This window comes from Schistocerca cancellata, chromosome 1 (genome assembly GCF_023864275.1).
Source record: "Schistocerca cancellata isolate TAMUIC-IGC-003103 chromosome 1, iqSchCanc2.1, whole genome shotgun sequence".
Classification (NCBI taxonomy): domain Eukaryota; kingdom Metazoa; phylum Arthropoda; class Insecta; order Orthoptera; family Acrididae; genus Schistocerca; species Schistocerca cancellata.
The window spans coordinates 272424086-272447500 of record NC_064626.1 but is presented as its reverse complement, the minus strand read 5'-3'; the positions used below and the strand labels follow the sequence as shown (position 1 = coordinate 272447500).

Sequence of the window (23415 nt, the reverse complement as noted above, 5' to 3'; positions counted from 1 at the left end):
AGAAGTACAACATATCAGAAACTTACCAGAGTACAGCAATTACACAAACTTCACTTGAACGTCAACCAAACAATTACAAGAGTTTCGAAACAGCATATAAAGTAAACTATCGAATACAGTATGATAATTTACAATACTTTCTGCAAGCTACATTACACATTACTCTACTGCTTCATGGAAGTCAGTTAGCTTTCTATGATGGGGCATTTTACACAGTTTCCTTAATGTGTGTTGTTTAGACTAATCAGGTGCAACATTTCAATTTGGCTTGGTTCACTTTGTCGCTACATACATATAATCACTTTATTTATGTTGTCCAATATTTGACATGTACTGGGAACATCATATATACTTTCTTCTTCAGTTTTATCATACTTACCCTCAACTGCTTCACTAATCTCATTTCAAACAGCATCAATAACATCCTTGTCATCTATTATTTCTGAAATTGGCTCTTCATTGTCAATGACTACTGAACAGTTCAAATGTAGAACATCACATGGAGACTGGATGTCACTGCTGTTGAAATTTATGTCATTATAGCCTTCATCTCTTGTTTTTTCTTCTATAGAACACCTGTTCCAGCAGTTCCTAATAGTGGTCGGACTGATGATTTGCCACCAGCCCTCCTGAATATGCAACATTCTTAAAGTTTACAGATTTTAAGTATATTTACATTTCCCCAACTGCATTTACTATTGAAGTAACTCTTCTTGAAACAAGTTGGTAAAAATGTCACATGTCATCCAAGCATTCTTTGAATGCCTGTAAGAGAACTGAAATGATGACATGTTTACATGCTTGAAACATCTGACTTCTACTTTTACCTATACAAAGAGGTTTTAGTATATGACTGTGTGATTTATCTGTGGCAAAGAGGATTGTTATTCCGTCTTGATTCATTTTCAAACCCATCTTATTTCCTGATTTTATCTTTGTATCCAAATTTCTGGTTGGAAGCAATAGATGATAAAGCACCATTTCATCACAATTATGCTCTTGATGATCATTTAAATTTTTATCTACCATTACTTTGGGTAGACTTTCAGGAAACTGTGAAGAAGATTCACTGTTGCAAGACCCTGCTTTCCTTCAATGGTCGTTTGGTGAATTCCATGGTGATATTTCCATCTTGAAAATCATCCATTTGAAACTATGAAATATACTGAGAGTGCAAAAATAATTTATAAATGATATTTTATTTTGGGAGATATACTTTGCACTGCATTATATCTGAATCCATGGTATGTTCCACTTCTACTATATTTTATTGTATCAAATACAGAATTCAATTGAGAACATGATTATAATCACAGAGAGACAGAGCAGACAGTATGTGCTGTCTTACTTTCAGTCTCTCTGCAATTTTTCCACACATTTAGTCCTAATTTTCAGTTAAATTTTAGTGCCCAGGAGATGGAAAGCCATCTTTTCCCCTACATGTATCTGAAAAATGATAGGCAAAAAAGAAATAATATTGGGTGATAGTGAGGTTCCCATTTCGAGTGGGCTGAAGAGTACTATTACTGTAGTGATAATAAAATATATGCAGAAAAATACATGGTTATTACAAATGATTGAAGCGATTTCACAGCTCTACAATAACTTTATTATTTGAGATATTTTCAAAATGCTTTGCACACACGTACAAAAACTCAAAAAGTTTTTTTAGGCATTCACAAATGTTCGATATGTGCCCCTTTAGTGATTCGGCAGACATCATGCCGATAATCAAGTTCCTCCCACACTCGGCGCGGCATGTCCCCATCAATGAGTTCGAAAGCATCGTTGATGTGAGCTCGCAGTTCTGGCACGTTTCTTGGTAGAGGAGGTTTAAACACTGAATCTTTCACATAACCCCACAGAAAGAAATCGCATGGGGTTAAGTCGGGAGAGCGTGGAGGCCATGACATGAATTGCTGATCATGATCTCCACCACGACCGATCCATCGGTTTTCCAATCTCCTGTTTAAGAAATGCCAAACATCATGATGGAAGTGCGGTGGAGCACCATCCTGTTGAAAGATGAAGTCGGCGCTGTCGGTCTCCAGTTGTGGCATGAGCCAATTTTCCGCGGACTACGCGTGAAACTTGCCCGCACGCGTTCAACCGTTTCTTCGCTCACTGCAGGCCGACCCGTTGATTTCCCCTTACAGAGGCATCCAGAAGCTTTAAACTGCGCACACCATCGCCGAATGGAGTTAGCAGTTGGTGGATCTTTGTTGAACTTCGTCCTGAAGTGTCGTTGCACTGTTATGACTGACTGATGTGAGTGCATTTCAAGCACGACATTCGCTTTCTCGGCTTCTGTCGTCATTTTGTCTCACTGCGCTCTCGAGCGCTCTGACGGCAGAAACCTGAAGTGTGGCTTCAGCTGAACAAAACTTTATAAGTTTTTCTACGTATCTGTAGTGTGTCGTGACCATATGTCAATGAATGGAGCTACAGTGAATTTATGAAATCGCTTCAATCATTTGTAATAGCCCTGTATTAAGAGTAAACGTTTAGAGACACAAAAATGTAAAAACACATAGAAAAATACTGTCAATAAATATTAACAATAATTTCCAAATAACTAATAGTGTGATACTGCAAGGAGTAGTCATGAGATTTCAATTATCACCTCAAAAAAATAAATTTATGTAATTAATTTATTGTTTATTTGCAGATATGTATCTCCAAGACTTGGGTCACATTGAAATGTAGCACACCAGTACAGCAACATCCAAAACAAAATTGCACACCCATCTCCACTTTCTCAATGGGCTGCATCATTTTGTTCTGGGTTATCTAGTGGCGAGTATGGTGCTGTGGTGTGGGGATTTCAATGTTTGCCGGAATTGCAGACATATACCTCCAAATGACAAAAAATTAATTATACATCTTTATTCTTTTGAGGTAATAATTGGAACTTTATGACTATCTTCAAACAACAGCTGGGATACTACAACACTGACAAAACTCAATGAACCTAAAACAAACTATATTTTGAACAAAGAGAACTTGACTCTCAAAACTTAATTGAAAGTAACAACAACAATCATAATAATAGTAATAATAATAATAATAATAATAATAATAAAGATCCCAATACCACAACAGATAAATGCAGACTTTGCAAACAACAAATAGAAACAGTAGATCACATCATAAAACAACATGTTCCCACATACAAGTATGCACCACAAAATGTACTGGAGAATGATGAATACAGTGAATGAATTATACTGGAACAGAACCATGATAACAGATAAAACAACACCACATAACAAACCTGACATCATACTCACTAATAAAAAGAAGAAATTAACACAACTAATCGAAATATCCATACCCAATACAACAAATATACAAAAGAAAACAGGAGAAAAAATTGAAAAATACATCCAACTGGCTGAGGAAGTCAAGGACATGTGGCATCAGGATAAAGTTGACATTATACCAATTATACTATCAACTACAGGAGTCATACCACACAATATCCACCAGTACATCAATGCAATACAGCTACATCCAAACTTATATATACAACTACAGAAATCCATAATTATTGATACATGTTCAATCACCCGAAGGTTCCTAAATGCAATATAACATATACCGTACAGTTAAAAGGAAGTCACGCTTGATCAAGGTCCACGTCACTTTTCATTTTTGACCAGACATAACGTCTGAGAAAAGAAACAACAATAATAATAATGTTCTGCATTTTGCATTGAATCTACAAAAACAATGTTGTAAGAAAATCACTGATACTGCTTATTTATTTTTAAAATTAAAGTGTGTCCTGAAAAGTATACTAATGACACTGAAGTATAATAATGCCAAGCAATGGTTTGGGAACAACAAAGAGAAGCTGAATAACTGGAACAAATTCCGATGAAATGAAGAAAGCATTTGGTGACATCCAACAGCAAGTCCACTTAGTGCAGGAGAACAACTAAATATCAGGGCCCAATGTCATGGGTGAACAACACAGTCATAAACACAGAATGTTTTGTCCCTTTGCAGTGATGTGAATCTGTCTATGAAATAAGCTGACAAAATCTCACATTTACATTTGAGAATCTGAGTCAGAGAAGACACAGACCAAGCTCTTCAGGTAAGGTTCTCACTCCAGCAGAAGAGTTCATCAAGTGGTGTCAGAATATTGAGGAAATGAAACAGAAAAAGATCTGGATGACAGAGGTATGATCAACTCCTGAATGTCATCCCTATGGCAGTTGGGGAAGACCGTAATACCCTCACTTCCCACAAACGCCAAGTTGTAAGAGAAGAGAAACAACATTTTAAGGCAGCCAGAACTGTTGGACGAATTGTGCAAGAGGTAGGCATCCATTAAAGTCGACACTATACATGAGAAGGTAAAAGAGAATGCTGAAGAAGAGGTGTATCAAACTTTTGACATTAGTCTCCAGCACCAGTCGAACATCTCCTGAAGAATGAATTTGGTCAGCTTGGACTTAAGCTGCTACCATCAAATGACAACCCTGCATCCAACCAATGTAGGTGTAACCTTTAACTCCTCCACCAAGTAAAGTGCCTGCAGAGGAACAGACATTTGGAAGATGGAGGACAATACATCAGCTGGTTTTCAGTGTGGACACCTTGGATAGATTATGTGCTAACTCAGAGAAAAAGGCGAATTTTCAATTACTATTATGCCATATGGCGATGACAGGAAATTTAACTGATGTCATTGCTGATACCCTATCAGTCTAGGTGCTAGTAGATTCAGAGGCTTCTTTTTCTGTAATGCTGAATGCTTATTGTTGCCCGCTAAAGAAGATTGTGTTCTGTGATATGAAAGTGACAGAACAAATCGGAGCTGTGTCCAGCTGAGTGGAACATGTACTGCAAGAATAATTATCAATGAGGAAGTGCAGTCCTTTGAATTTGTCATTTTACAGAATGTAGACATCATATTGTTCTTGGATGGGAGTTCTTTCAAGCATCACAACAGCTTGTGGCAAAATACGATATCAACACAGGGGATCACCTACTAATCATGTAGGTGCACTTCCAACTGAATAATGGATAATATGGGAAGAACTGGAGAAGATTCTGCAAGATGACATCACTGAACCTTTTTAGAGTCCTTGTGAAGAAGAAGGACAGCATACAAAATTTTTGCACCAACTACTGATGACTGAACAAAATCATGAAAAAAGATATCTATTCACTGACATCCACTTATGACACACTAGATTGCATAAAAAGAGCATGAACATGCAGAAAGGCTACTGACAAAATGAGAGGTTGATGAGGCTGACCAGGAAAGGACTGCCTAGATAATTCTTGATGGCAGTTGTTAGCATCCCACTTAGTAAATGAATCGACTTCATTTACTTCCGGTACGATGGACGTGGAAGAATTATGGGCAAATTTTAAACACATTGTAAGTCACGCATTGGACAAGTATGTCCTGAAAAGTGGGTCATGGACGGAAAAGACCCACCGTGGTTTAACAGCACAATTCAGAGAATGCTCAGGAAGCAAAGGCAGTTGCACTCTCGGTACAAGAAAGGTCAGGAGAATGAGGACAGGCAAAAGTTAGTAGAGATTCATGCTGCTGTAAAAAGAGCGATGCGCAAAGCATTCAACCACTACCACTGTCATACCTTAGCAAAAGATCTTGCTGAAAACCCAAGGAAATTCTGGTCTTACGTAAAATCGGTAAGAGGGTCGAAGGCTTCCATCCAGTCACTCACTGATCAGTCTGGCCTGGCAAACGGAAGACAGCAGGTGAAATTTTGAATTTAGCATTTGAGAAATCTTTCACGCAGGAGGATCATACAAACATACCGCTGTTGAGTCTCGTACAGATTCCTGTATGGAGGACATAGTGATAGACATCCCTGCGGTTGTGAAGCAGCTGAATGGGTTGAAAATAAATAAATCACCAGGTCCTGATGGAATTCCAATTCGGTTTTACAGAGAGTACTCTACTGTGTTGGCTCCTTACTTAGCTTGCATTTATCGTGAAATGAAAGCTAAATATGCGACTCGCTACTGCACTGCTGCTGCACTTATACTTCACCAGAAGCTGCTCAAGGCTCAAGTTAGTTAGTCAGCCAGTTAGTTACCTGTTCCATAGATCATTTCAATGATTCTTTTATTGAAATGATGTGGAATGATTCAGTTTACTGGATATATATACATGTTCCTCCAGAAGAGGGAGCAATGCCATGAGCTGTGGTGCTTGCAGTGCAGTGTTGCTTTAACATTGCTGCCTCTCATACTGTGGGTCACCAGTCACCTGATTGATTGAAATTATTTGTTATTTAGTATTAATAATGTCTATGAAGTTCCTGAAATAGCTTGTGTTTGCAAAGTTCGTTTATTCTGGAATATCTGCAGTTTGTATAAATAGCCGCACACTGTCCAGGAAGTCAGTTCTGTTGCAGCTGTACATTGTATCTGCAACAATCGTAGCTTCAGTGCTAAATGTTGTACTTCACTGAGGACTCTGCCTTCAGATTTGGACTTGATCGTGGTTTCAATGCGATAATTTGAAATAACTTTTTTTTTTGTAGTATGTTCTGTTACCTCTACTCTCATGGCTTCTTGGATCTCGTTCATAAACTTGCAAACAGGACTTAAGGCATGACATCACAATCAACTCTACTGTGCAGCAGAAACATGATGGCAATGAAAACAATTATTTAAAAAAATTAAACTAACAATGAGTCAATCCTGGTGTTACCAGTCAATTGTAATGTTCTCTGCACATCTTGCTGTCACATCTCTGATGCTGGTTAATTAGTTAGTTAGTTAGCCAGTTAGTTACCTGTTCCATAGATCATTTCAATGATTCTTTTATTGAAATGATGTGGAATGATTCAGTTTACTGGATATATATACATGTTTACTGTTGGCATTAATGAACATGTCACTTTTCCTTTTAATTCTACTCATGAAACTACACTGAAAAACAAGTTGGCAACCCCCCCCCCCCCCCCGATATTGGACAAATCATGAAAAATTTTTGTTGCTGCACAATGAACTTCTTTCTGGGCCACTGACAGCTTTAATAATGGGTAATAAAAGCATTTGTTTTCCTTTTATGTTGTAGATATGGCCATCACCGTTCTTTGCAAATTGTGATGTATTATTTATGACACATTTCATTAGTGAATATACATATTTTGATGGTACTGTTCAAATGCCTAGTTCCATGAACAACCACAAGTGAAAATCACATATTATTCTTACTTCTTGTTTTTGTGCAATCAGTACTTTCTCTTTAAGTTACGAGTTACTCCAAGATGTTACTGATTGCAAATATACAAAATATGCAATGGTTTGATTCATTTGTTTACAATACTACACAATACATGAAGAGCAAAAGTAGCTGAACTTAATTGTCTGAGAAGCTCAGTAACACACTTCTTCCAGTTCATGAAGAGCAAAAGTAGCTGAACTTAATGGTCTGAGAAGCTCAGTAATACACTTCTTCCAGTTCAAGTTTTCACCATATATACAGCCAAAAATCTGGTGCATTCTACCCTATTTACTGACCCCTGTTCATGTTGTACATAAATTGTTGGTATAAGGACTAAATTCCGCCAAAACAGGTCATAAAGGCCCAACGGTACCGACTGACTATCATGTCTTCCTCAGCCCACAGGCATCACTGGTCACGGATATGGAGGGGCATGTGATTGGAACACCACTGTCCCAGGTATATGTCAGTTTATGAGACTGAAAAATTGTTGGTATGACTGTTTATTGTACAGAACTGAATACAATGTGTTTCCTCAATATTTAAGGAGAGTCCATTTTCTGATAACTACTTCATAGTTCTTTGAAAAACTTCGTCAACATAACATCTGTTCTGTCACTTTTTCTATAAAGGAATTTATTATAACACTAGTGTCATCCACAAAAATGTCAAGTGGATGGTCATTCACTGAAAACTGAGCCCTGTGGAACTCCCCCAAGCCACTAAATTTTTTTTACCCTTCCGACATGATTCAGCACAACTTTTTGCATTCTGTTTAGTAAGTATGACGCAAACCAGTTGTATGTAAGGCCATCAGTTTTATAAAACTTGAGTTTTTCTAAGAAACTAACAAATCTACACATCAAATGCCTTGGGAAGATCACAAAAAATACCAGTTGGTATTTTATTATTTAAGGCTTATGTTGTTTGCTGAGTGAATGTACCAATAGCATTCTCAGTCATGCAACCCATTTGGAATTCAAACTGAGATACACTAAGTAGATTGTTTCTATTTAAATGTGTGACTCCCCTTGAGTAAATTACTTAGTGGAATATTTTAGGAAAAAGATATCAAGAAGAAAACTGGATAATAATTATCCGAGTCTTTCTTGTCAGCTTTCTTATGAAGAGGTTTAATAATTGTGTAATTTAACCTACCTGGAAAGATTCCCTGCAACAGTGATGCATCACATATATCAGAGTGATGCATTTCATACATCATTAAGAACATTACTTATTAAGTTAGTATGACTTTTCAGAATTCTGTTTGGAATTCCATTAACAGTATATGAGCTTTTGTTTTTTAAGAATTTTTATAATTTTATCAATTTCAGTGAAGGATGTTGCTGCTACTTCTAGTTGTTTAACATTTTGTGGAATGACATTTTTAATATATTCTCTTGCTTCTTCAGCTGAACTACTTAAACCTATCTTGTTTTCCCACTGCTGGCCATGGTTGAATACAGTACTTCATTTACTCAAGATGTCCACGTTAACAGCTCTTCTCTAAAGTATGCAGTACTTTAAGATCATTTTCTACTGTTTGGTCTATATGCTTATCTACAGCTGAATTGTTAGCTTTATTTATTCTGAAACAGTAAATATATGCTTTAAATCTGGTTTTAAAATTTCTGCCTGTTTGGCCAATGTAGTATTGGTATAATAACTGCATACCACTCTATAAATTCCTGATTTACTTAGTTTCTCCACAGGCTCAGAGATGTCAGGTATCAGTTTCTTTTCAAGTTGTTGGTGGTGGCAAATATGATTGTGATATCTTTCTCTTAAATGGCCACCAATTGTGGTATAATTATTTATGTAGGTTTTTGTATGTTGTTGTGAGTGGTGGCCTTTCTAGTCATTTGTTTTTGTTTCTCGTTATGTGTTGTGAAAGCGCATCTATTTCACATTCATGATAGTCATTATTAGGTGCAACAGATTTCACTGTGTCCATTACTGTCTCATAGCCTGCAGCACTAAGTGGGAATATCTGTGTTCTGCTTAAGAAAACACTGAATACAGCACGTTTGTGAGCACTGGGATGTGTTGAGGTGTTATTCGTGACACTGTCTATGATTGTTAGTTTCCTGTGTACACTGATGTTCAGCATCTGGTTTGAATTCATTATTGTCATGCATAAAAAAATTACTTTGTTATCTTTCTTATGTTCTACATGGAAGTGGATGTTTTTGTGTAAAATATTGAATCTCCTCAATGAAGCTGTTATTTCTCCTTTAGTGGCCCTATGTACTAAGAGTCTGTTTTCTACATATCTGCTGCAGCACGCAATTTTCACAATGATGTCACTGTTGTCCAAAAGTTTAGTTTCAAGATGGTTAATGAAAATTTCTGCAATTATTACACTGAGTGGACTCTGCACTGATAGTCCTACAGCCTTTTCATACATTCTGTCTCTGAATATGAAATAGCTGTTGGAGAGAATAAGATCTAATAATTCTATTAGCTCAACTATTTCAGCTATGGATATTGTTTGGTATTTTAATAAATTATATCTATCCTCTGATGGGTATGCTGCTGTGTAAGTTTAAACACTGTGGGAAATAAGCTTTGCATTTTCCCCCCTAAACTGAATGAAGCTTTTTTGTATCTTTGTAGCCTGGATGGTACATTAGCAATTATAATTGGTCTGATGAGATACTACTTCTATGGATTTTGGTTGGGCCCATAATTGTGGAGCTAATGGCAGGGCCACTAAGAGATAGGACTGGGCCCAGGGCAAGATGTGTGACCCAGCCCCATCTCCAAATACAGCAAACCAATTTTATTGTTGTTTTAAAGAAGGTTTGACATGATTTAAACATAATGCAATTGCATGAATACTGGAATACACAAAAAGTGCTCACTGGAATGAAATACAGAATAAATATAATTTCTTATTAAACACTAAACATATATTTGCAAATGCAGTCAATCCCTGCATGACAGTGCACTGTACCAATATGTTCCAAAAAGCTCCACACAAAAAATCAGTTTTCAGGGGGCCATAACTCGGATGCTACTGATCACAGAGATAAGGCATCAACTAACTAGTTTGGATACCCCTTGGCCTGGTGCCCAGAAACCAGTGGTACATCTATCAGAGGAACTGGCTTACTGTAGATATCCTACAGCACAGGGTCAAAATTTAAACATTAAATATTTTCTTCAATCCAGGAAAATTGAGCAAATCTCTTGAATCTTTTGCATTAGGTGTGATCTAGGGTGGACCTCAGGTGGCTTAAAAATCACCATTTGTTATTGTACGGTTCCTGAAAAAACCTCAAAAAACCATGATTTTTTGGTATGAAAAGTACCAGTTGTGGGGACAATGATTTTTGGGTGTAAAAAGTACCTGTTGTGAGGATGCCATTCCAGTAATTTCTGTTCACGCCAGATGGCCAAAAACTTTGTCATATGTTTGTGAGATGATATTTCTGCCAAACTTCAAAACATTTTTCTATATCATTATTCAATACCAAGATCCAAAGGCCCAAATTTGTCATACTTACACAGTGAACTATGGACATAATATCTGGTCTGATGGGTAAACATAGTTTTAACAGACCTTGTGGACACTTGTAAGAGTTCTAATGTTATCGCAAGGATTCTGAGGTCACCAAACTAAGTTTTTCATCAGCACTTTTCACCAATAAAACTTTATGACGCACTGTTTCTGTGTAATGGGCACTTCATGCCTACACAAATATCGCAAAGCAAATAATTTTCTATCAGCCTTATATTATGTACACTTATTTGTTGTTTATAATAGATACCGACATTTATAAATGTATATGACGGTAGTATCTGTTCCCGAAAGAACAGTTACCGACATTTATAAATGTATATGACGGTAGTATCTGTTCCCGAAAGAACAGTTACCATGGATGACCATGCAGCTTTGCTAGAAATGAAATGATAATTAAAAGGACACCCTAGCTGCAAACAGGTGTTGATGTACTTCATTGGGGACATGTTGAAAATGTGTGCCCCGACTGGGACTCGAACCCGGGATCTCCTGCTTACATGGCAGACGCTCTATCCATCTGAGCCACTGCGGGCACGGAGGATAGTGCATCTGCAGGGACTTATCTCTTGCACGCTCCCCGTGAGATCCACATTCCCAACATGTCCCCACCACTACATTCGTAGTGCACCTAATAATATGTTTTCCCATCATACTCATTACTCGTGGCAGATTAATCTACCAAGTCCCGTACGAGTTCAGGCATAGCGTGTGCGTTCGCACAAGAAGGTCAATGACCGGGAAGCCATATTTTAACTATATATGATGGTAGTATCTGTTCCCGAAAGAACAGTTACCGTGGATGACCATGCAGCTTTGCTAGAAATGAAATGATAATTAAATGGACACCCTAGCTGCAAACAGGCGTTGATGTACTTCATTGGGGACATGTTGAAAATGTGTGCCCCGACTGGGACTCGAACCCAGGATCTCCTGCTTACATGGCAGACGCTCTATCCATCTGAGCCACCACGGGCACTGAGGATAGTGTGTCTGCAGGGACTTATCCCTTGCACGCTCCCCGTGGGATCCACATTCCCAACATGTCCACACCACTACATTCGTAGTGCGCCTAATAGATGTTTGCCCATCATACTCATTACTCGTGGCAGATTAATCTACCAAGTCCCATACGAGTTCGGGCATAGCGTGTGCGTTCGCACAAGAAGGTCAATGACCGGGAAGCCATATTTTAACTATATATGACAGTAGTATCTGTTCCCGAAAGAACAGTTACCGTGGATGACCATGCAGCTTTGCTAGAAATGAAATGATAATTAAATGGACACCCTAGCTGCAAACAGGCGTTGATGTTCTTCATTGGGGACATGTTGAAAATGTGTGCCCCAACCTGATTGTCAGTCATCTTTAAGTATGCCCATAAAACACAAAAGTTTCACCTAAACTCTTCATTGTTTTAACTGGATTTTCAAGTTAGACACTAGCCTATCAATAACGATATAGAATACATTTATTTTCAATAAATTTTCAATGAACTTTCTGAATTCACATTTGCCACTTCATTCCTGGCTTCAGTATGAAATGATATCCACTTCTTAGAGTGCATAGCTGGACTTTCAGGATCTATATTAACTGCACTAGCAATAACTGTAGCTCAGGGAGAATGGTGTCCCAATTTTTGTGAAGTTATTTTAAGTCATTTCATAAGCTCTAAAAGCAGCTTACCTCAACATCAATGTTAGCATTTTGAGCTGTAGTCAACTGATACTAACAACTTTAGTTAAAGTGATGCCATGATTAAACACTTGAATGATCCCACATAATCCAAAACACCAAGGAACACTGATCGTGTTTCAGCTGACAATTTAACTTACTGAGAGTTCCAATAGCAATGGTAATCCTATTCTGATGAGCTGCAAATGGTACTGAAATATCAACCAGAGCATTCTAATGGGAATCAGGCACAGAATATAATGAACTTCCAATACTGTTTCATAACAGGTGGACTCCTACTGAACAGATTGTATAGAAGATGAATCACTCTGAAGAATTTCTCTGCTTCATTATCACTCTCAGCTGCATGTACTCCACAAAAGGCTATGACAACCACACAGAGAAAATCTTGCAAGAGGATTTCACTGAAGAAAATGTGCCTGAGCTCCTTAGCCTTGAATACTGTTGGCAAAGCTTCTAAATTATAATGACATTTCACAGCTACTTATGTGTACTTTTGTTGGGGAAATGTTTTGGTAGGATTTCCAACAACATTTAAAGGAAGCATATTTTTGAATCCGTCACATGGTAGCTGTAGTGCATGATGTCTAAATAAACTATTGTGCACTCAAGACTAAACGTTGAATAGAACTGTATGTTACAATAGCAGATTCATTTTTGTCGTCCCCCCCCCCCCCCCCCCCCCTTCAATCAGGCCTGGCTATTGGCCCCATTACTGCACTAATCTCCGAGTTTCTTCCCTTAAGTATAATGAATATGTTTTACTGGACTGTTTCTTTAGTTTTTCATTGAACTTCTGTATGGGATTGAGTGAGATTTTCTGAAATATTCACATTTGTCCATTATAAGTACTGTAGAACCTTAGCCAGCTTAAAGTATCAATTTATTACCCTCATTAAATTTCTGGCTGATGCTTTAAGCAACTGGTTTCCCCTCCTTAGCAGCTTTTATTGGATCTTTGTTTAAATTTTACTTTGTAATTTATTAGCTTTGGGACTAATTACTGTTTGTTCATTTTTATTAACTATAGCAAGATCAGCTGCCACTTTACTGAGCAAATGATGTCATTGAAGTTATTCTGAGTAAGTCCCGGTTAACAAGACACAAGGAGCCATAGAAATCGAGGTGTGGGAGTAACAGTTTTTTGATTGTGGTATACAGAATCTGGCAGATCCAATGCTCAACTCTGACTTTTGTATCTTAGTGTCAGTGCTCTTTGACATGTCTGCTTCAATGACTCACTAACAGTATATGCTCAGTATTAATATATATTTCTCAAGTGCTCAGCTCAATAAATATTGTTTCTTCACTAGCAACATTATATGCATGTCATTTATTGTGGCTGCAATACCCATGAGTGGTGAACCTGAGAAGAAGGACACCAAGCAGGAGGTTACATGTGAAATGACAATGCTGGCAGCACCAGACGATGTTCTACCAGGACAGCAAATTGGTGATACGGTCAGTGCAAATACTGACCTCCGTATTCGATCGAGTCCAAATAGTGGATTTCTAACTGGACTACCAGCTTGCAAATCTTCTATTCTGTTCACAAATATTTTGCTCACTGTTGACTTCATCTCAACTGCACCACAAAACAAAGTGGAGGTGCCACCATATTTGGCACAGTTATCAGATTTATGCTTTCGTATGCCAGAACTTTCTTTCACTGCATATGGAATTTTACGTGAAGAGTTACAGTTTGTACTGAATGTCAACCCTTTGGGTGTTCATGCAAAGGTTTTAGTGTTTTGACACTATTACATCTGAACAAAATAAATACCAACATTTGAAAGACAGTGTTTGCTAAGAGTACAAAAATCTCAAGATCAATGCCTTCAACAAGCACTGCACAATGAACAAATCAGTGAAAATTCAAAACCTAAAATTATTAATGAGAAAAGTACACTTAGACTGAACATTAGTCTACAGATTGATACAAGGTTGTGTGTGTGTTTTCCTTTCTTATAGTCTGTTATAGTCCCTATTCTCTTCATACACGTTATAATATGGTATTTATAGTATTTTTTTACACTCTTGTCCACATAGTACACATTCACACTCTTCATATGTTTCATGGAATTAGTTACTGACTAATATTTATGAGAAAAGTGTGCATTATGAGTCTTGTTGTCACATGGATGTGGTTCCTACATTCTCTGCTACAGCATAGGTGGTGTCTTGTTGAATTCTATGTCTGTCTCTTTCTTCTTCTGGTCCAAGATGTTAAATCATTTCCTGATACAGTCATGTGGAATGTAGCCAGTGTTGTAATATAATGTACTCTATGAAATAAATATCTTTCATGAGTTCATATTGAAGCCGGAATGAGACTGTTTTTCCCACTTGTAGTACCCATTTTATGAACATTGTCTCAACTTTTTCTATTCTTTTCATACAGCCAATTTTCCCATTTTCCAAATGATCTCTATTCCATGCATTATGTCTGGCACATATCTGAATGGGAACTACAACAATTAAAGGGCAGCTAAGCAAAGCTGCCAGAACCAGTGACATGACCCTCACTTCACATTGACAGAAGCTGCAGTTTAGCAACAATGAAGTTAACAGCATGACCCCTTCCATACATTACATACAAATACAGAAGAGGTATACTAACTTCCTGTTTGCTTTCCTTACTTCAGATTCTGGAGCACAACTCTCAGATCATGCAAAAATCTAAATTAACAGCATTATGGGAAAATAAAGCTAAGGTATGATTTGATAACTGGGAGTCACTATTTCAAATTGGGTTTGGTGAATAAGGAATTGGACACCATTAAAATGGAACTTAAAAGATTACAAAAGGATCATACTCACCACCAACTACTATCAAAGAATTGCACAGTATATCCTGCAACTGATTCCCAGTGACTAAAGCAATAATGCCACATACAACATACACCATCACAGCTAAACAACTCCTGGCCCTTTGATCGCACAGAAATCCTGCTGTTTAGCTCCTGACAAATATGCCACAGCAAAAAGGAAATTGATAAACTGCTACATGTGGGGATAATTTACAGTTCCACTGGCCCTGGGCACCACCAACACTCACGTGGTATAAAAGTGTTTTGATTGTTTTGTATACTCCCTAGGAGATGCAAGGTGTATCTTTGATGTTTGGCAACTTAGCAGCAATGCTCTTCTGACATGTCTGTTACGCTCACTACTGGCATGTGCTTAGTATTAATGTATATTTTTCAAATGTTCAATAAATATTATTTCTTCACCATAATCAGTACATACATATCATTTACTGTAGTTGAAATACCACAGAGGTAACTGAACAGAACACAAGAAGACACACGTCATGAAAGTAAAGTGAATGATTATTTAAATTTTGTTTGTTAACATCACACTATCAAACAAAGTGAATATTGTTTAAATCTCAACAGCTCCCTCAATAGAATTCGCTTTCTCCACAGGATAACCACATCACATACCAAGACTGTAAAGAACAACTTTAATATCTATCTGTGCTTCAGTTAAGGTTTGTACTTCAAAACATGCCACTTCATTAAATAATTCAAATCAACAAAAATATTCTGACTAGTAGTGGTTACCAAAAAACCTTTTGATATTTTTGAAACAGTCATGGTCAGTTCTGTCAATATGGCTTTAAAATGAAAGATCACTTTGCATGGTAACTTACATCCTTAACAGGCTGGGGCTATGCCAATCGGGAATTGAAACACAGTGCGTACAAAGTCACAACACAATCATAAACAATTAGGTTTACCACATAATCAAAGATGAGTGATGTCAGGCATTACTGATGGTGAAATATTAATTAACAATGGATGAGCAAATAGTGCTTTATCCCTCTGTGGCTAAACCAGGCAGAATTTGAGCCAAAATCTCTATCTCTGTTTATGAGGTCACTTGCTTGTTTTAATCTCAACAGCTTCCTCTATAATACTTTCACAGCAATTGGAAGTGCATGCCAGAATTTCATCTAGTTATAGTCCATTGGATGAATGGTACCAAGGTAATGTACTGAGTGATGTATGACATGTGACAACAGAAGGGGATGCTGCAGACTCTGTCTTATACAAACCAATATCATCCTTCAAACACCCTAAAAGGGCTCAAATGTTAGATGGTTATGTGTACGGAATTCTACAATACACTCACTACTATGCACTATTATTGTTTAAATAGCAATAGCACCATGGCTGTACAACAGACATAGGCAGAATCTAAAAATTTCAAGGTAGTTATGAAAAGACCTCCAAATCTTCAGATTTTGCATACCCCTTTCATTATAAACCTATACTAGTAAATCAAATTTCCATAGCACAGCCATATCTGAACCACCTCTGCTCCCTTCACAAAATGATTTCATTATACAATTTCTATTGCCAAATCCCCATTTCTCAAATAGAAAGTCATCTCTACCAAACTCACTGTCAGTGGGATGTTAAGCCCTAATCTTCCTTCTTTATTCCAGTGTACAAGCCTTGACGTCCGACAACTGGAAGAGTACTCCAAGCACCACCCAATTTACTTACTGTTTACTCTTTTCACTCTTTATGCATTGATAAGTGTTATATTTACACACTGGCTATGAGGTATAAATCCTCTAACAATGTAAAAAAAAAACTAAATAAATCTCTGCCCAAACAGGCCATTAAGGTCCAATGGCACTGAACAGCCATCATGTCATTCTCAGCCCACAGGCATCATTGAATGCGGATATGGAAGAGCACGTTGTCAGCACACCTCTCTCTTGGCCGTATGACTGTTTACAACACTGGAGCTGCTACTTCTCAATTAAGTAGCTCCTAAGTTCACCTCATGAGGGCTGAGTGCACCCCACTAGCCAACAGTGCTCGGCAGACCAGATGGTCTCCCATCCAAGTGCTGTCCCAGTCCGACAGCACTTAACTTCGAAGATCTGATGGGAACTGATGTTACCACCATGGCAAGGCCATTGGCAGCAATGTAAAAACTTCTGTCAATAAATATTAAAATCCTCCTGATTCAAACAATTTTTCCTGTAACTAATAATTTTGTCTTGAGCACTATTATTTACAGGATTAACATCTTCTGCTCTCACTTCTCATCTCCTGTTCATTAGCCAACAAGCTTCTTCTTCTTCTTCTTTTCTTCTTTTTTTCCAGCCACCAAGAGTGCATACCAATACAGAGAACACATATGAAATGAAGCTCGTGTTTTATCTCTCTAGATGTAAACAGAATACCTGATGACAATCTGAAGATTAAACTGGTTGTGAATAAAGAAGTATTCCTTAGTATTGAACTAGGAAATTTTTAAATAAACTACGACATTTTTAAATACAAGATAGGCCACAGTCTTCATAAAATATAATGTTTTCCTAATGGTACTCAATGTTAATCTTAGAAAAGTACACAATTTTCAATATGATTTACCTTAGGCTTGCAAACTCACTGTTCATTGAAAGGATAAAAGGCTTCACTTACACAAATAAAATGAAAGCACAGATATGCCCTTCCGCATTACAATATCTTGACACAAAAGAAATGAGATTGTTTGCAATACTTAGGAGAAATTTGTTGTGATGTATTACAATGAGACTGCTTTTTCACCTTTAACTGTGGCAAGTTTCATCAAAATCTAACTATATCCCAGTAGTTAGGCAGTTTACTAAATATGTGTTCTTGTGCTCTGCTGGGAGATGAAAACAGCGAAACCTCTGGATAACATCACAGAAAATTACACAAAAAAGTGTTTTGACCAGTGCAGGTAACAAATGCTGGTATATGAGAACTCAAATAATCTTATTTTCACTGTTTCAACCATACAGGTGAGAAGTGTAGGGCCACTCTAGTTGGGTCAGGGTGCACTACACTTCAGATGCTGTTGCCCAGGTAGCTGACCATGTGTGGAGATGCACACAAGTTTTTTTTTAAGAGATTCACTACTCAATCCAGATAATGGTAGATGAAGGAGACAGCAAGGTGTTAGTGTAAGATCTAAAGAAATGCTCCCTCATCTCCATCCCACAGATAACATTATGAAAATTATAATGATCAATTGCTGAAGCATTTGTAATGAAGTGCCAGATTTTGAAGCAATCTAAAGTTACAGATTCCACTTAATATTAGGTACAGAAAAGAGTCTAAGATTTGAAAATGACAGTTGTGTGATATTTTGGGCAAACCTAAGTGTATATCAAAATAGGCTAATTAGAAATGGAAGTGGTATATTCAACACAGTACACAAGAAACTCAGATCTGCTGAGATAGAAACTGAATCTGTAAGTGAGATTGTTTGCACAAGACTTAGTATCCAAGGTGAACATGAACTTACAACTGGGTGGTTCTATCAACCAGCGGCCTATCCTTAGACATGACCAAAAACACTGGAGAGAACCTCAGCTTGATATGTTCTTCAATCATGCTGTAATCACTGGAGGAGATTTAAATCATCCAACAATCAACTGGGATAGTTACAGTTTCATAAGGGGGGGGGGGGGGAGACAAGACAAGACATTCTGAGAACAACATTAAATGCTTGCTCTTAAAAATACTAGAACAAATAATTCTGAAGCTCACTCATGACTGAAATATATTATACATAATGACAGCATACAGACATAATCTCTTTTAGGATATCCACAATGAAAGTGGTATCAGTGAACACTATGCCACTGTTGTAACATGATTACCAAAATACCAACTACATCTACATCCAATTGTAACAGTTATTAAGGTTTCTTCCTATTACACTAACATATGGTGTGTCAGAAAAATGTTTGTTTAAATGCTTCTGTGCATGCTGTAATTGGTGTAATAATCTTCTCACAATCCCTAGGTGACTATACGCAGATGGTTGTAGTATATTTCTACAGTAATCATTTAAAGCTAGTTCTTGAAATTTTGAAAGTAGGCTTTCTCAGGATAGTTTACATCTATCTTCAAGAGTCTTCTTGTTCAGTTTTGTGAGCACACGTCAAACAAACAAATGACCATTCATGCTGCCCTTCTCCACATGCGTTCAATACCTCTGTTAATCCTATTTGGTCTGGGTTCCACACACTCGAGCAGTATTCTAGAATGGGCTACATGAGTTATTTGTAAGCAATCTCCATTGCAGAGTGATTGCATTTCCCTGGTATTCTACCAATAAACTGAAGTCTTCCACCTGCCTTACCCACAACTGAGCCTATGTGATCATCCATTTTGTATCACTACAGAGTGTTACACCCAGGTATTTGTATGAGTGTAGCTCACTGATATTATTGTCATAGGACAGTACTTTTTTTTTTATGTATTAATTGCGTAATTTTACATTTCTTATTTAAAGTAAGTTGCAAATCGTTGCACCACTATGAAGTCTTATCAAGATATGACTGAATATTCATGCAGCTTCTTTCAGACAGTACTTCATTATAGGTAACTGCATCGTTTGTAAAAAGTCTCAGTTTACTATTAACATTGTCCCACAAGGTCATTAATATACAACATGAACAGCAAAGGTCCCAACACATTTCCCTGGGGCACACACAAATTTACTTCTACATCTGACAATGTCTCTCCATCCACAATAACATGCTACACTATCCCTACCAAAAAAATCCTCAATCCATTCACAAATTTCACTTGGTATCCCATATGATTGAACTTCTGACAAAAAGCACACGTGGTACTAAAACAAGTAGAATGATTCATATGTTCAGTAAACTAGATAAAGGGGCAATAATGTCATTTGCCAAGAAGGAGCTTGAAACATTCAGTCTACAGCAGAGATTGGTTACTAAACATTCATGTGATCCATTCTTGAACGTAGCTTAATTGTTTGGTTCCATACTAAATAAGACTAAAATAATATGTTAAACATATGTGAAGAAAGGTGCCATGAATGATCACATGTTGGATCTACATGGCATAAAGGAAATGGTGTTCATACCCTCTAAGACAGGTGTCAACTAGCCCATGAAAGCATACTTACAACATGTACGAGTATACTACAGCCCCTTGTGTATAGTTTCTGTGGGGGTGGCAAAGACAAGATTAGACTAATTACAGTGCGCATACACAGAAGTTTTTATCAGTTATTCTTGCTGTGCTATACATGAACGGAATAGCAAGGACCCTGAACACAAGCAGTGAACCTAACAGTGGTTTGCAGAGTACAGATGCTGAGGGATATATATGTAAGTGAACATATCTGGCAGGTACACAAATTTTCTAAATAGTCTCACAATCACATACGAGTGATGGACATCATATCACAACTACATGGGCTCCACCTTTTGATTTTTGATGATAGTAGGTGAAAAGCTAGATCTTTAATATTGTCTGAAAGTGCCAAATACGCCATTTAAAGCAAAATAAAAAAGTTTGAGATGTTTAATTAATAATGTTTGAGATGTTTAATTAATAATATTTACATATAATGTAACTATACTAAAAATGTATCCTTTATCCTGCTAAGAAATTGCTTTACTTACCAATCAATGGAACCAAGCATCCAATATACTAGAGGAAAATAAGATATTGAGTCAAGGAAGGCAATATCTGGTCTTCGTTCCAGCAGTAAAATGATGGGGTTCAGTGAAGTTTTGGAACGAAAGTGAGCTCGAAGAGGAATTATAAAATTGTAAATTCCATTGGATGCATAATCAGCAGCTAATATTATTGTCTTATTTTGCCAGTTATACTCTTTGGCATTTCTATAGCTGCAGTGTTCACAGACCTAGAAACAGAATATGAAAGCAATTAGTCTCATAAAATAGGTGAACAGTTTTACTGTTAAAGTTTATTCCAAATATGAAAAATCAGCATCAGAGAAATTGCAAAAATCTTATGATGGTGACATTTGATATCACTGACACTGCACTGACTGTAAAGCTCTAGTATTAAAGCGTACCATTTTTACAAAATATATGTGGAGGATGACACTCTGGGAGCACCAATAGTTAATCACAGTGCATTGGTGTTGTCATGATCGTTTCGTTTCATCTTCATCGATGCACAAGTAGCCAAAGCAGCATCAAATAAAGGGGCTTGCACAGGCAGTCAAACAACACCAGAGGAGTGCTATTTAGTGTGGAAATTTTCTGTCAGATCTGCCACACAATGTGTCCATGGCCCAATGAACACTTTCAGAGGGGTGGCAGCTCTCTTAATTCTAAACAAGTAAACTATATTTTGTGATGAGTTTCTATGGCTTACAGAGGGTTGCCACAAGTTTCCCAAAGTGATATTCCCTAATTTCCAGACAGTATTAGCATTTGTCTCTAACAAATTTAGAGATCTAAAGTGCAAGTAAAGAGGTAAGTTGACAAAAAAATGCAAGGACTTCTGTATTTATGAACACATTATTAACTCTAATTTTGAACGAACAGCAAGTTATTGTCTCCTTCAAAGTAGTTATGATCTGAATGGTAAGTAAACAAGTAAGTTGTGTAACAAAAAGTAATTTTTAGTTACAGCACCTCTGTATTTATTAATGAGTTAACTTGAATTTTGAATTTAAAAAAAAAAAAAAATGTTGCATAACATAACAATTAAGTTCAAAAATAAGAATGACAACAACAGAGTATGTACAGTGACTTTTCCTCTGCAAATAATACTCAGCATTCTGTCAGTTAATAAAAAGTCAAACAACCAATTAAAATCAATCAATGAAAACCACTCAAAACTTCTTTCTGAGAGAATCAATCTCTCCATCAATTCCACTCAGTTCAGTGGCTCTCAGGCAGTATCCATGACTTTTTGGCCTTCAGTTCATTAACCTGCTGGATAATTTCCCTGTAGCTCTCTTAGCTTCTTAATCCTCTTCACATTGCTTTAAAGCCTCAGCATACTGATCATGAGCACAGCGATAGTCCCGAATCGTTCTCTTGTTAATGTCAATTTTGAAGACATCGCCAGCTGATTTCACCTATCATACACCTGATGCACCCATGGTCCAGGTTGTAGCGTCTTTGATTCTTAATCAAAACGTCTTTGGTCTCAGGTTCGAATCCCGCCGCTGCTTAAATTTTGATTAATAATCAACATTGGTGGCCGAATACTTCCGGCATACGAAGTCGCCCCTCATTCTCCCAACAGCCTTGTCAAAGAGGGCAGAGGAGTGGGCAGAGGTTCAGGGCACACTCTTGTCCTAGGGGTGGGAAATTGCCCCTAAAGGTGGAAGAATCAGCAACGATCAACAGCATGTGGATGCAGAAGGCAATGGAAACCACTGCACTAAAGATACATAATGTGTATCCAGAAGACATGTGGTCTGCAATTGAATAAGTGTCATGATGATCTCTCAATTGACAAAAGATTCCGGAATAGTCCCCCATTCGGATCTCTGGGAGGGGACTGCCAAGGAGTAGGTTACCATGAGAAAAAGATTGAATAATCAACAAAAGGATAACATTCTATGAGTAGGGGCATGGAATGTCAGAAGCTTGACATGGTAGGAAAACTAGAAAATCTAAAAAAGGAAATGCAAAGGCTCAATCTAGATATAGTAGGGGTCAGTGAAGTGGAAAGAAGACAAGGATTTCTGGTCAGATGAGTATAGGGTAATATCAACAACAGCAGGAAATTGTTTAATGGGAGTAGGATGTGTTATGAATAGGAAGACAGAGTGTGTTACTGTGTACAGTTCAGTGATAGGCTTGTTCTTATCAGAATCGACAACAAACCAACACTGACAATAATAGTTCAGGTATACATGGCCAACGTCACAAGCTGAAGATGAAGAGATAGAGAAAGTATATGAGGATATTGAAAGGGTAATACAGTATGTAAAGGGATATGAAAATCTAGTAGTCATGGGAGACTGGAATGCAGTTGTAGGGGAAGGAGTAGAAGAAAAGGTTACAGGAGAATAAAGGCCTGGGACTAGGAATGAGAGAGGAGAAAGACTAATTGAGTTCTGTAACAAGTTTCTGCTAGTAATAGTGAATACTCTGTTCAGGAATCACAAGAGGAGGAGGTATAGTTGGAAGAGGCCAGGTAACATGGGAAGATTTCAGTTAGAT

General features: G+C 37.4%; 1 protein-coding gene and 1 non-coding gene across 2 annotated transcripts in view; both read right to left on the bottom strand.

Annotated features, from left to right (window-relative positions):
• Positions 1–23415, bottom strand: part of LOC126169379 (potassium channel subfamily T member 2) — a 1084296-nt gene that overhangs the window by 85553 nt on the left and 975328 nt on the right. The window contains exon 20 of the mRNA XM_049920640.1: positions 20884–21128. Within this exon, the coding sequence (XP_049776597.1) occupies positions 20884–21128 (245 nt within the window). The remainder of the gene's footprint in view (positions 1–20883; positions 21129–23415) is intronic.
• On the bottom strand, positions 11651–11725 carry Trnat-ugu (transfer RNA threonine (anticodon UGU)). The gene has a single exon. It is a non-coding gene; the product is annotated as a tRNA-Thr (tRNA).